The sequence below is a fragment of the Carassius auratus genome, chromosome 24 (assembly GCF_003368295.1).
Source record: "Carassius auratus strain Wakin chromosome 24, ASM336829v1, whole genome shotgun sequence".
NCBI classification, from domain to species: Eukaryota; Metazoa; Chordata; class Actinopteri; order Cypriniformes; family Cyprinidae; genus Carassius; species Carassius auratus.
The window spans coordinates 10673517-10689130 of record NC_039266.1 but is presented as its reverse complement, the minus strand read 5'-3'; the positions used below and the strand labels follow the sequence as shown (position 1 = coordinate 10689130).

The window sequence follows — 15614 nt, the reverse complement described above, 5'->3', positions numbered from 1 at the left end:
AATTTTTCTATAACTTACTATGTCAAAACACTTATAAGGTGTTCTACTATGATTGTTGATGGTACATATTTTTAGTCCTCCTGGGACAACTTCTGTTATTTACTGTAAGTATCCAAACCTTTTTTTCTTTTCTTTTTCAGAATTTAAGTTTGAGGTCATTCAGGTGGACAATGAAGATTATTTTGAAAGGAACATGAGCATTGTTGACATGGTGGTCCAGAACAACACAACCAGCCACAAAGGAAGAGGCCTGTGTAGATGTTGAGACAGGAGCTTGTCAAGCATATATTCAACCTTCTTACATTTTTCTCCTATATGCAATCACAGCAAATATGTAATGTAGATAAAATGCAATGAAATTCTCTAAATATTAATACTCTCTAAATATTGTAAAGACCTAGACGTTTTTGTTTGCCTCAACTTTATATTTACCTCAAAACATCACACTGAAAAATATTCTGTTGGATTTTAAATTGCACAGTATCAGTTCTCTCCTCAGTTTTAGTAAACAGCAGGGTGTCATACTAGTAGACATCTGTGTAACTCGTGAAAACTTTAGTAGGATTTTGAAGGATTTGTATGGGATGGATAGCCGACCTTGACTTTCAAAAAAAGTTCCCTTTATTTTTAACATTTAAAATTTCCCTTAATTGAACCGGGATCTTCCTGAATACATCCTCAGCATGAAAAGAAACTCTGAATAGATAAAACAGTCAGTTTCACACTGAGCTTAGCAAATGTTACAGCTATAATACATATTAGGCTACATAATAAAAAAATAATAATAGTGCACAGTTATTAGGAAGAAAATACCATCAGCCTTCAGTATCATGTAAATAATTTCCATATGATGCCATCTTTTCTGATATTTACTCTATTGGATGATACTGATGTGAAATGTAACAGAGCAGAGTCAACTTACAATACGGGCACCCATAGATCTCGAACCTGAGTCCAATCCGTCCCTCTTCACTCCAGTCTAAAGGAATGATGCGCAAAAAACGTGCCACAGTTGGGTTTTGCAGGTCATGCCGAACCACACTCTCTGTGTTGGAGTTACCGGCAAATGCCTGCAAGACAGATGTGAAATATGTTACTTGACTTGTTTTGACTTGAAACTATGGAAGCCAGTTTAACCCACTTCATTAAAAATAAAACCAATCACTATATCGTTCATATCTGGCTTTTGCGACTTTATTTTCTCTGAATTCTGAGAAAGTCAGATTCAGTAAAGTCAGAATTGCTAGAAATTCTCTTGAAATTTTGACTTTATAACATGCAGTTGCAAGTTTATATCACACAGTTCTGACTTTGAAACTCGCAACTGAGAGTTTATATCTCACAATATCTATTTTTTAGCAAAATTTCAAGCTTATATCATACTAGTCTGAGAAAATAAAAGTCAGATACAAATGAAATAGAAAGTCACAATTACTTTTTTTATTTTTTATTCAGTGGCAGAAACACATAAAACAAAACAAAAAATACCCCTTGCATAAATAAAACTCTTTTGCAAATACTTCAATATCTACAACCATAAACACACTTCCTAGTTTGGTTTTGAGTGATTTCATGAAACTCTCTACTGTCCTGTGTCAAAAAAAAAAAAAACTGAAGCGACATATAATTGGAATCAAGTTGTATGGTTCTGTGGTTCACATTGACCCTACGCAGCTTCTTGTGTCACGCAGAGAAAGAAATTGATGCAGTCGGCCATTGAGTGGTGGGCAACTTCAGTCGCCAGACAGACCATGTGGGATTGGCGATAAGGAGCTCAAGGCCACCAAATTGGAGTGATGCGGATTACAAAACTTGCACTTCCCCTCTAAGGAAACCACTATTATATGGACTTTATTGTACAACTGGGGATTTCTTGTCAGGAGCATGCTGAACATGTCAGTATTGGAGGCTCCATACGGTGGTCTGACTTTAATGTTTGAAGTGCTGATTACTGTGCTCTGGAGTGGCCGACTGGGGAGCGTTCACTTCATTTTTCATTGCGATGAAAGAAAATTTAGTTGTTTTGTGAGGTTTCAGTGTTTTATAGTTGGACCTCCTGGGCACATTGAGAAGGCTATTCCAACCCGATCTCACTGCAATTTGTACATATTTGACAAGGTGGCTAATTTTTGCCAAATCATACGTATTTTATGAGTTCCCCAATTCATATAAATTTGTACGAATGTCCTAACCCTAACCCTAACCCTGGCCCTAAACTTACCAGTCACTGGAGTCTAGAAAAATCGTACATCTAATAAAATCGTAGGAGTGAGGTCGTATAAATTTCCACGAATCAGCCAGCTTGTAAAATACGTATGAGTTGATTGTGTTTTTCATACTCTGCTCCATTCCGGCATTATATAATTGTGAGAATATAAAGCATTTTACAACAGCCTTTGAAACTGTTTAAAAATTACAAAATGTATTTTTTTTTATATTTTTGAAGGAAGATGTTCACCAAAGCTAAAAATATTTAAGTAATATTGTGAAATATTATTAAACTTGAAAATTTTAAAAGAACATTTTTTGTTGCTTAATATTTTCATTTAAACTGCACCACTTTTTTCTGAATTATTTGATGAATAGAAAGTTCAAAAGAACAGAATCTATTTTAAATTAAAATCTGTCTCTATTGAAACTTTTGATCATTTTTGTTTTTTTAAATTACATTTTACAATTTATTAAATTAGAGAAAAGGTGTTTTAAATTGTTATAGTACATCAATATTACCGTTTTTATTGATTGACTGATCGATCAATCAATCCAATAAACAGCACTGGTGAACATTAGAGACATCTTTCAAAAACATAAAACATCTTAATTTTTTCCAAACTTTTGACTGGCAGCAGACATTTGGATTCAACTGAAAGTGTTTTTCTAATACATAAATGATAATAGTCTAGCCCCAGCAATGTCACTGTGTATCAACAGTTTTAGCTTTCACTACATTTCATTGCCCTTAAAGGCAATAAATAAATAAATAAATAAATAAATAACATCTTAAATATCCACTGACCTATTTTTACTTCCATTGTGTTTAGAAAAGCTGATTAATCCGCATAAATCTGCATTATTTCACCCAGAGTACAGGCTAAAAGGTCTGCCTTCATGACCAGCATGACTCAATTCTGTCGCAGTTAAATCCAGATCCAGACCTTAAACAGTCAGCGAATGTGCAATTAGTTATTCAAATGTGAAGTCACCCTGAGAGCTTTGCTGTCTGGCATGTTGTTTAATCAAGCACCTTCACAAAGGCCTGACGGAGATAGAGGCTGTCTTCCATTAGTGGAAAGTCCAGGTTTAGGCAGGAAGCCAGCTGTAACTATCATAAGCTGCACATTCACTGGTTTCCCATGGTATAATTAAAGTTGCTTTTACTTATTTTGTGTCAAAGCTCCTGGGTCTCTCCTTTCTTTAACAGCTTTGAACAGCCATCCTCTCTTCGCACATTTCTCACTCTGAGAATAGTAGAAAGTGACTGTTCTGAACTTTTCTTTAGCAGAAATAAAAGCTGCTGGGATCATAACAACAGCAAATTAAGTGAAGCGTGGAAGAATAAAACAGGTTGACATCAAAACAATTCATCAGACAGGCAAGCGCTCTAACCATCATAACATGTTGGTTGTTCAAGATCAATGATTTTCTCTTTCTTCAGGCATGGGTTGGGAGTCTTTATATACCAGTTTTGCATCCTTCTTCCATGACAGTTTAATATATAGCTGTTGAATAATGGCGGATTTTGTGGACAGCTGCCAAATACAACATTAAGGTCTTGCAGTTATTGTCACTGTTGTTTTATGAAGCCATTATTTTGTTATATCAAGAAATCTATTGATTTTGTAATATTTTACTTTAAGAGTATGGGCAACCAGGAAATCTTTTCTAGTAACCTTTCCAAATGAAAATCATCAGAACAATCCATTAAAGCTAAGTACATGACCAAAGCAATCTGAAAAGGTCCTAAATCAAAATTATAGTGAATCACGCAGCTGTCACACTTTGTGATCTAGCACATTAATCTGTTTGAAGTTCATATAACAATTTGAATGGCTAATTATTATAAAAATACAGGTGCAGACGTTGTTGGGGTCTTAACTGACAAATTAAATAATGTTAAATTCCAAAAAGTTTTTTTGCAGCCATATATTTAAAATAATAATAATAAGTGTGCATATAGATTAGTAATAATATCAGTTATAGGCTTCAGTAAAATGATTATATATATATATATATATATATATATATATATATATATATATATATATATATATATATATATATATATATATAGTGCCCACCATAACTATTGAAACTGTAAAGACAAAATTGTACTGTTTGCTGTGGAGTCAAGAAATCTGTAAATATGTTTCAAAGACGAATGTGATGAGTGGGGCGGGGCAGAGAGCCGTGGGAACGGAGTGAGGCCAGTGGAGTAACTGGAAATGAGCGCCACTTGCGCCACTCACTGGTCTCAAGTCCCACGAGGGAGCTCCGGAAGGATAAAGGGAGGAGTTACAACAGTGAAGGAAAAGATAGGACAAGGCCTGGGTTTTATTTAGTGTTTTGATTTTGTTTGTGCGCGGCAGTCATCCGCGGGGGGGCTGTCGCGCTGTTTTGTGTTTAATTTATTACTTTAAGTTTTTGTTTAAATGTCCGCCGGTTCCTGCATCCTTCTTCCTGACTTACGAACTGCATTACACTGGCTCTCCCTGCAGACCTCACTGAACCACGCCCCCCTTGAATATAAGACAAAAATCGAGTGCAGCATTAGTTCAGTTAGGCCACGGAGGCATAGGCTGTGACCAGCTGATGCGGTCAGCTGTCAAATAGCTCCAATCACTACCATTCTCCTATTAGACACGGGACATATATGCATGGCACTATTGCTCGGCAAGTATGCTCAAATGGCTCACAAGGCTCTAACTGCTCGCAAGAGCTATTGCTCGCTCAGGAACTAATAAGACGGCGAATCCATCTCCATAGGATTTTTGACAGGATTCCCACAGAGTATCCCACCAGATATCAAGTTGTGAACTTAAACCAATTCGCCGCGTTGTTTGTTAAGCGATTGATTGGAAGTGATCTGAGCGAGCACACTCCTCTCAACTGATATAGACACCTTGCCTGCGATTCATCGCCAAAGTTGTACTACTACGACTGACCCAACAACTTTAACGTACACAAGATCTGCTTCCCCGCTGGAAGAAGTAAGATATTCAAGAAGATACAAAGGTAACACTAATTTCGTGTAATTACTGACCATATGCCGTACTGCTTTAAAGGGACTGCGTGTGCACCTTCCCAAATAGTCAAGGCCTTATACTTGTCGTGTTTGCTGTATTACAGGGTCGTACAGGTGCTTGAAAATTCTCAGAATTTTAGAATTTAAACTGGTAGTTTACCACACTACAGCATGATCTACCGCTAAATATACAAAGTTGGTGATAACTAAGTGGATATTTAGTAGAAAACGTACATTTAAAAAAATGTACATAAGAAAAAAAAAATGACACTGATGACAATGATTTTTATTTTTGGCTTAACTGTCACAGAATTGAATGCACAGGATTGTGGGATATCAAAAGCAAGGATACATCTATGCTGCTTTTTAAAAAAAAGATGAAGGCATTTTAGGAGACAGGATCTGGAGCTAACAATGAATTCGGATGTGCCTTGATGCCTTCCAACCTTGGGATGCATCCCCTGAAGGCAGCTTTTTTTAAGTTCAGATGCAGCCATTGTTTTCCCCACACCGCATCTCTCTGCCCTTAGACCGCTTCAATTCACGACATGTGGTATGGACCCCGTACTATATACCAGCCATTTATTCCGCATAGGCGCAGCAACCACCGCAGCTTCAACAGTCTCCATACCCATGCTCAAACCAATGGGTTGATGGTCATCATCAGCGTATCAACGACGCATTAGGCCTACAACTCAGGATGTTATATTAGTGCAAAAGCTTGAGCAGATCTCTACGTGGTTCTCCCGTTGGAGAGAACACCACTGCTACACACTGAAGATGGAGAAGGAGAAGATGGAGAAGGAGAAGATGAAGATGGACAAGGTGAAAAAGGAGGAGATGGAGAATGAGAAGGAGATGGAGAATGAGAAGAAGGAGATGGAGAAGGAGAAGATGGAGAAGAAGGAGAAGATGGAGAATGAGAAGGAAAAGAAGGAGAAGGGGAAAAAAATTAGGGTCTGCTATTTTCGCCCACCGGAGAGAGCTCTATTTGCTGCCATAACTACAGGGGCCTGCTCTTCTATCCCTCAGCAAGGGACAAACACCCCTCAAAAAGAAAAAGGGCCTGCCGTTTTCTCCCGCTGAAGAGAACACCCTTGCTGCTATAACTACAGGGGCCAGCTGTTCCATCCCTCAGCGAGGGACAAACACCCCTCAAAAATAAAAAGGGCCTGCCATTTTCCCCCACTGAAGAGAACACCCTTGCTGCTATAGCTACAGGGGCCTGCTGATCTATCCCTCAGCGAGGGATGAACACCCCTCAAAAAGAAAAAGGGCCTTCCGTTTTCTCCCACTGGAGAGAACATCCTTGCTGCTATAACTACAGGGGCCTGATGTTCTATCCCTCAGCAAGGGACGAACACCCCTCAGAAAGAAAAAGGGCCTGCTGTTTTCTCCCGCTAGAGAGAACACCCTTGCTGCTATAACTACAGGGGCCTGATGTTCCATCCCATCCCTCAGCGAGGGACAAACACCCCTCAAAAAAGAAAAGGGGCCTGCAGTTTTCTCCCGCTGGAGAGAACACCTTTGCTGCTATAACTGCAGGGGCCTGCTGTTCATCACCAGAAGAGGATGAATACCCCTCGCTACTTAAATTAAAGAGGGGCCTGCTATTCTCTCCCTCCTTTTAAAGCTAGCCAGTAGGCTGAATTAAGAATATCTCATAACATTGTCTTTTCTCTTTCGCATTTTATCATTGGGTGATTCAACAAAAAGATGTTTTACCAGCAAATAAGATCGGCACTATTAGAGTTTCATCTCCCCATCTGATGTGAGTATAAGTATTGGAACAGTTGCCTCACAGGTCTTTCCAAGTGTTCAGCTGTGTCCTGTTACATTAATTCCTCAGATATTAAAATCAGGGAATGTGTCTTATCAGTTATATTCATTGCTTCTGCATTCTAAGTCTTGCATTCGATGATGACACACACAAACCAGGATGAAGATGAGGAAGCCGACTCTGAAAGAAAAGCAAGCAATTTGGATAATAAAAGAAAAGAGGAAGTCAGTTAGAACTATAGGAAAAACAAAGGGCATTGATAAATCAAGAGTTTGGATACTACCGGCAACATCAACATCATTTGACACAGAATTACAGAAGCTACACAGCAAGATGCAAACTTCTGATCAGCACCAAAAATAGAAAAGCAAGATTCTTCACAAATGTGAGCCAGTAGAGTTTTAGAACTGAGTTGATGGACCGATGAGACAAAGATGAACTTTTATCTAAGTGATTGGAAAGCAAAAGTGTGGAGGAAAAACAGAACTGCAAATGATCCTAAGCAAACAACCTCATCTGTAAAGCTTGTTGGAGGTGGTGTCATGGCATGGGCATGCATGGCTGTCTCTAGAACAGGACCTCATAATTTGAATGATGACTTAATGTATGATGGAAGTAGCAGAATGAATTCGGAAGGGTCCAAAATCATCTTGGCTACCAATATTTAAGAAAATGCCACCAAACACATTCGAAAGCATATTAGATCAGGACAATGACCCCAAACACACTGCCAGTTCAGTCAAGGACTTAATCAGGGCAAATACATGTAAAGTCTTAGATTGCCCAAATCAATTTGCAGATTTAAATCTGACTGGACAATAATTTCACCAACTGAAGAGAAGACTAAAGACAGAAACTCCCCAAAACAAGCAAAAGTTGGAATTGGCTGCATTAAAGGCTGGAGAAAAGCATTTTAAAGCATAAGAGTATGTGGGTTGCAGACTCACTGCTCTGATTGCATGCAAGGCATCTGCAACTAAATATTAGCTTTTAATCTTTTACATCGGCTGCCTTAAACTCAAATGTTACAATACTTATGCTCACATCAAATAGTGGAATGAACTGTAAAAGTGCTGTCCTTTTTATTTGGTAAAACATGTATGTATGTGTATGTGTATGTATGTAGTTTTGTTGCATATTCATTATTTTTTTTAGAATTTTTGTCTTGACTCCACAGCACAGCAATTTTGTCTTTACTGTTCAAATACTTATAGAGGGCACTATATATGTGTATTTGCTTTCTTATATATTTCTTTTTTATTTATTCTAATCGAAAATACACTTACTACTACTGCTACTGAAATAATAATTATTATTTTTTTTACATTTTAATTTAAAAAAATTATAAAAATAAAAATAGAAATAACAGCCAACAATGGTTTTTATAATACTTGAAAATTTATAATATTTTCTCTGTACAGTATAAATGGGTCTATGCATGGAAATATACATATGCTTTCATCTTTTTGCATTTCATTAAATGTTTGGTTGCTGTAGATTCTGTCATTTAACTTGAATAATACTTAAGATAATATGCTAAGTTAGTATGATGCTGAATTTTTTTTTTTTTTGTACTTCAGTGTCAATGCAACTAGCTGATGAGCATCTGAAAGTGAGTATTCACGATTCACTGCGGAGACACGCATTTAGAACTAACTACATAATTGCAGCCTTGCTTTAATGATTTATGGACATTCAAATGCTTTTATGTGGACTTGCAATCACATTTTACAGTGGAATCAGCAGGACACCCGGCGATGTCTCACTGCCAGCAGAGTGAAAGCAAAATGTGATCCAGTATTTAAGGAACCATTATCCTCCAACTGAGTGCATTTGGCACCCTCATATTTTTCTGGCCACTTGGGGTTGTCTTGACAGATGAGGTGAAGACAGCTTTTCTCTCGGAGACCAAGAGCACAGCCGAATCAGTCAAAATGCCAGCCGTATACATATGTGTGAAAGACTGACAGGGGCAGCCAACTCAGTGACAATCTGAATCAGGGCACTTTAGCAATGAGAGACTCACTCAGGAGTAGAGCTGAAGGAAGAAACTGGAATGTGGATATACGTCCTCATTTCACTGTGTAAGAAGAATAAACTCTAACTCAAGAGTGAGCTAACAATGGACAGAGTAGAAAAAAAAACTGCACTGAAAGTCCAACAAATGGTTACATTCTGCTAACAGTTTATACATTGTGCCATTATTAAAAAAGAAACTGGAAAGGTTTGGCTTATTTTGTAGGTTATGCATATAACATTTACTGTAGAAGACCATGGGGAAAAAGAAATCAGAATGGGAAAAAATCTAACAGAAATTAAACAAGCAATTGCTTTTATAGACACTTTAGAAAAAAAGAAAAAGAAAAGAAAAGAAAAGAAAAATAAATTTTATATAAAAAAGTATTAGAATGGAATTAATGACTAAAAAACATTATATCAAATCATAATTTTATTCGGATAAATTTACAGTAAACTAAAATTGCAGCTGCAGAAATTCACCGTATAAAATATGGTGACAATTGTTCCGGCATTATGGGATGGCATATTGGTGTTACAAGCTGCTGGTGTGTGAATGAAGGTGCACGAGGAAGACGATATATAAAAGGGTACTTTTAATGATCGCGGGAGAGTAAGGGAACATCCAATATAACTATACAATAAGAAACAATACATTACATTAAATTACATTACAATATTATTAATCACAGACAAGGAGGAACTAAAAAGACAGGATATTTAAACACGAGGGAAATAATCAGGGGAATGGAGACGGGCGGGGATTAATCAAATCAACCAAACAGGAAAAGGAAGATGACCAAATAAGGAAACAGAAAGTCTATGAATGTAACAGTTTGCCCCCCTCCCGGAACGGTGCCTCCTCGCCCGAAAGAGGAATTCCTGCGGAGGGAGGGTAGGGGTTCTGGAGGCGGGCATGGGGCACGGAAGGGGCAGGCAATGGATAGGACCCAGGGTGGAGTAGGAGGGATGAGCCAGGGAGGAGCCCGGAGCAGGAAGATCCAGATGGTGCTCCAGAGACCAGCCAGGATGACGATCTATGGTGGAGCCGATGGCGGGAGGAGCCATGGTGGAGGAGGAGCCAATGAAACCATGGGGCCTACAGACGGAGACTGCGCCATTGGGTGAGGAGCCCAAGATGGAGCAGGGCAGCCGCAGAGCCAGGGTGACGCAGAGGGTCCGGAGGTCCAAGGCATTGCTGAAGGCACCGGCGACTGAGGCGGAGGCGGGGCTCTGAAAGCCTGCTGCGGAGTCGGAGCAACTGAGGATGGAGGTGTAGCCGGAGGGAAGGAGGAGCCTGACCGAGCTGGAGGGATGGAATGACGAGGCGAAGCCATAGGAGTAGAGTCCTGAGGCAGTGGATGGTCGAGGACTGACCAAGGTGGAGCTGGAGGGACGCCCAGATGACGCTGACTGAGGGTGAGCTGTGGGACTGACTGGCACCAGCGGAGATGACGTCGAGGAACTGGCTGGTCTAGGAGGAGATGAGAGAGGGTGGGAGGAAACACAGGAGGATCAGGGCTGGACAGAACCAGCAGAGAAACAGGAGATTCAGGGCTGGACTGAACCAGTGGAAGTGGAGCAGAGGAACAGACTGGTCTAGGAGGCTAGGAGGAAACACAGGAGGATCAGGGCTGGACGGAACCAGCGGAGAAATAGGAGATTCAGGGCTGGACAGAACCAGCGGAGAAATAGGAGATTCTAGGCTGGGCGGAACCAACGGAGAAATAGGAGATTCAGGGCTGGGCGGAACCGGTGGAGACACGGGATTCAGGGCTGGGCGGAACCAGCGGAGAAATAGGAAATTCAGGGCTGGACGGAACCAGTGGAGAAATAGGAGATTCAGGGCTGGGCGGAACCAGTGGAAATGGAGCAGAGGAACTGACTGGTCTAAGAGGATGTGGGAGAGGGAGGCTGGGACGGAATACAGGAGGATCAGGGCTGGACGGAACCAGCTGAGAAACAGGAGATTCAGGACTTACCTCCACAAACCAGTCTATAAGGTCCATTAATACCTCCATAGAAAACCCCCAGAAACCAATTGCAGCTCACCCTCAGTCGCAGGAGTGTGGGCAGGGCTTTCCTCTACGCCCTCGATCTCCACCAGTAATCCCACGACGCACGGTGTTGCCGGCTCACACACCTGGTCAGTCGCGCTCTCGAGTCCTTGCTCCCCAACAGTGTTTGGCTCGGGCTCTGCAGCTGCGGTGGGCTCTAGCTTTCGCTCCGTGCAGCGGGATGGTGGCTGGCTGGTCTCTGGTTCAGGAGTGGGGCAGTAGATATCCGCTTCAGCGGTGCAGATGGTTAACGAAGATCCATTTTTCTCCAGCACCCACTCCACGAAAGAGGCAAAATCTTCTCTGGGACCGGTCGCTGGCAGGCGTGCCTTACACCGCTCGCTCAGGCCGGTGTAATAAAAGTTACTGAGCGAGCAATCAGGGAAGTGGGTAAGGCATGCCAGATCGAGAAAGTCCCTGGTATGGTCCTCCAGTGAATGGTCCAGTTGCTCCAGGCACAGGAGTTGGACTGCTGGGATTTTATATATATATATATATATATATATTCTATAAAATAGAATATATATATTAGGGGGACTAATCGACTAGTCGACTTTAATGCTCTGCCATGATGGTTTAAACTTGAGGTCAACTAGTCGCTGGTCCTATAGAGGGCGCAAAAGGGTAAGAATTCTAAGGACTTCCAAATTTACGCTCTGTTTCCAAACAAATCAAAATAATAAATAAATGGATACTCAGAAAGCGCTCCACAATATGGGCATTTCTATTAAAACCCCATGTGGGCAGCACTTTGTTGTATGGGACACAAGGTGTTTGAGTCTCAGCTCAAGGTTCAGCCTTTTTTGTTTATTAATGACGTCATCAGCAACTAGTCATCACATAGAAATCGACTTAAAAAAATCAGAAGTCATTCAACCCCTAATTCACACACACACACACACACACACACACATACACACACACACACACACACATACCCTGTGTTTTCAGACACACACACACACACACACACACAAACACACACACATATACCCTGTGTTTTCAGAGGTATTTCAGAGTTCAGAGGCATTCGGATCACGTCAGTCAAGGCTGCTGATGCACCTTGTCTTGCATGAGGAAATAGCAGTCCTGCTGGCAAAGGGCACGATAGATATGGTCCCTCCAGCCGATATGAGGTTGGGGTTTTACAGCTCTTACTTCATTGTCCCCAAGAAAAGCGGTGGGTTACGACCAATCTTGGATCTGCAAGTTTTGAAACGTGCACTTCACAAGCTGCCGTTCCAGATGTTGACGCAGAAACGCATTTTCGAGTGCATCCGTCCCCAAGATTGGTTTGCAGTGATCAATCTGAAGGACACATACTTTAATGTCTCAGTCCTCCTGCGCCACAGGCCGTTCCTGCGGTTCGTGTCTGAGGGTCAGGCCCTTTGGGCTGTCCCTGTCACCCTGCGTCTACAGTCCATTGGATCTTCGGGTCAACTGGGAAAAGAGCAAACACGTGCCAACGTGGAGACCGTATAAGACCGCTTCTGCACTACCGGCCTGATGCAGAACCTGGTCAGATCCCTCGGTTCTTTGGGCAGAAGTGCCCCTGAAACAGGTATCCAGGCATGACCTCACTCATACGATTTTGTACAGTTTGTCTAAACCCTAGTGACGGATAGGTTTAGGGGCGGGGTTAGGTGTAGGTCATTTGAATTTGAATACAACTTCATATGAATTGCCAACTCGTAAAATACATATGATTTAGCGAAAATTGTGATGTTAGGGCATTTTTTTTTCTATTGACTAAGTATAAATGTGATATAGATTATTGACATAGACAGATTAAAATATAAAACGGGTGAAGCTGACCATAGGGAGACAGGAATACTTGATTCATAGTGTTATTTTCAAGGTGGTTGGCTGCCAACAGTCAAACACAAAATCTATGAAAGAAGTCCTTAACAAAAAAGTTAAACAAAACCCTGAAAGAATATGTAATCTTAAAATGTATGCAAATATATCAGGTGTCTGACTCTGATTAATTTGCACAATAGCCGTAGTTCAGCTGAGTTTGATCCGGTCTGTCACAACTGCTTACATCAGATTCTGAGCAGTGGCCTGTTAAAACTATTCCACTCCACTTATTAAGATCAAAAGTACCTCAATGTATGAGTTTTTTGAATGCCACTAATATCTTGAAAGGATATAATGGTGAATTGGGCTGCATAGTATGTCATTATTGGAAAGACCTTGAAGGTCTCAGCATTGCAAGAAAAAGAAATTAAGGGGAAATGGGCCTTATCAGAAGTTGAATGAATCTGCTACACACAAAACAAAAGTTTATGAAGTTGAAGAGTACTAGAGCTTAGCATAACGTGTCTGGGAGAAACTATACAAAATAATTAAATATATCATTATAATTAAAAATCTAATGAAATGCAAATCAGTTGCTTGGTAAACTTAATAAAAAGTGTAAAAATTATTTTAATTTAATTATTAAAATATATTTTCTTGGAAAGTTTGATCACATGATTTCAACAGGGGGTGTGCAAAACTTGGGGAGTCATTTATTATTATTATTTACAATATTTATTTGTTTATGTATTTATTATTGTTATTTATTAATTTATTTATTATTATTATTATTATTATTATTATTATTATTATTATTATTATTAGTGAATAAAGTGTTTAAAATACAACACTAAGTTAACATAGAGTGGAGAAAAAAAGGAAGTTCACCTATATGTTTCATGTTACTTTCTTTATTAAGTATACAGTAGTCAACATTTGAAGTGAATCACAAAAGTTCATCAGAGTTGTCCTAAGACAAGAACACATTTTTGGTTGTAGGTTTAAAGATAACTTTGATGAAAGGTTTTGAACCACTTCAAATACTGATTAGTATATATTAAGTTAACATAAAATTTAGAAAAAACAATTTCTTGAAAAGTAATTAATGCTTTCATTTAGCTATTATGAATTAAATTGATTGAAGACTGACAATATTAGTGTTCCAAAAATAAATAAATAAATAAATGCTGTTTTTATGCAGTTCTTTTTACTGTTCTTTTAAATTGTAATAATATTTCACAATATTACTGTTTTTACTGTCTCTCTGATCAAATAAATACAGCCTTGATGAGTATAATTATAGGATGTAATATGGAAAAATTCCTTCCATGAACCCTAAAACACAAGCCCCCTTTTTGGAAGTAAGCAGAAAAATATAGTCTGTAAATTCTTTGAATGTCCAATGAGAAAAAACCCCAGCAGTCAATATGAGATGTGCATAATGGGCAAAAACTCACAGTGAATGAAAAAACTATAGGTATTTTCACACCACAGCGAGAGGTATGCCTCATTTCATAAGCTTTCTAAATGTATGTTTCAGCAGATTAATTGATGGAGAGGTTTCGCCATCATTATGCCACATAGAGGGCTGTCGGACCACATGGGAGGAAGAATTCATATAAGAATTCAACTTCTGTTTATTCAGTACAAGAGACAGCGTTTCAGAGCTCATTCAGTATTGACTGCAGGGGCTGAAAGGGGGAAGCAGTAATGTATCAGCCTCCAAAAGGATCCATCAAAATTCAATTCACAGAAAGGTACTAGAAAAAAAGAAAAAAGATTTCTAATAAAACAAGTCGCACTACAAGTTGGTGGCCAGGAAATGGTAGGGGGAAAAAGAAAATAAAAATTTACAGAGGTGTGACAAGAAAATGTCTTTATTATTTATTTATTTTTATCTACAACATCATCAGATGAAGCTGGGAATGCTAACCGATAGCTTTCTCTTGGTATTATGGACCTCCTTTAAGAGAGTCTAGTCGTGACACAATGGGGTAGCTGCTAGGGTGCTAGAGGCTAAAACAAAGAGAAATGTCAAGCCTCTTGGGAGTGTAACTTGTAGCTTTCACTAAGGATACACTGTATGTGACATCTGTCATGTCACCTGAGTGTTCCAGCTCACAGCCGAATGGGAAAATGATCCACTGCTTTCGCATCATGGTCAATCAACAGGAATAAATCATACAGTGTTTGAATGAGACTTGCATGCTGAGCACCTTCCACAAGACTGGGGTTCTGTCTCCTCTTCAATGAACCAAGCCATTGTAGACACACATTTCTTTTCCCCTTTAAACACTGACAGTGTACAATAGCATTTTATGATCTTAAAATTATATAGTGCTCCCTTTTCCACTGATAGGACAGTGGAAACTACGGGTGTAACGATTCATTGATATGGATTGATACATCGATACAATGTCTGACAATACAATGCATCGATTCCACACATAAAATATTGATATCTGTAGTATAAATAGGTACCTTATTTGACACTGTCCACATTTTCACATAATGTCCATCTATGCATTACTGCCAACAGGTGCATTCTTGTTCAAACTCACATATACTCGGTATAAGGACAGTTTGAAGGCACAAGGTGAGCATAAAAGACGCTCGGGATTGTTTGCAGAACAGTCAAGCGATGTGTGAGAAGTTTTCAGCGTACACATCTGAAATGCACGCACACAGACAGCAGAACTACGTGAATACTAAATTTATG

General features: G+C 39.5%; 1 protein-coding gene across 1 annotated transcript in view; it reads right to left on the bottom strand.

The window, feature by feature from the left end:
* cntnap2a (contactin associated protein 2a) overlaps nucleotides 1–15614 on the bottom strand; it is a 343240-nt gene that overhangs the window by 175252 nt on the left and 152374 nt on the right. Inside the window, exon 4 of the mRNA XM_026200982.1 lies at nucleotides 923–1070. Coding sequence (XP_026056767.1) covers nucleotides 923–1070 — 148 coding nt within the window. The remainder of the gene's footprint in view (nucleotides 1–922; nucleotides 1071–15614) is intronic.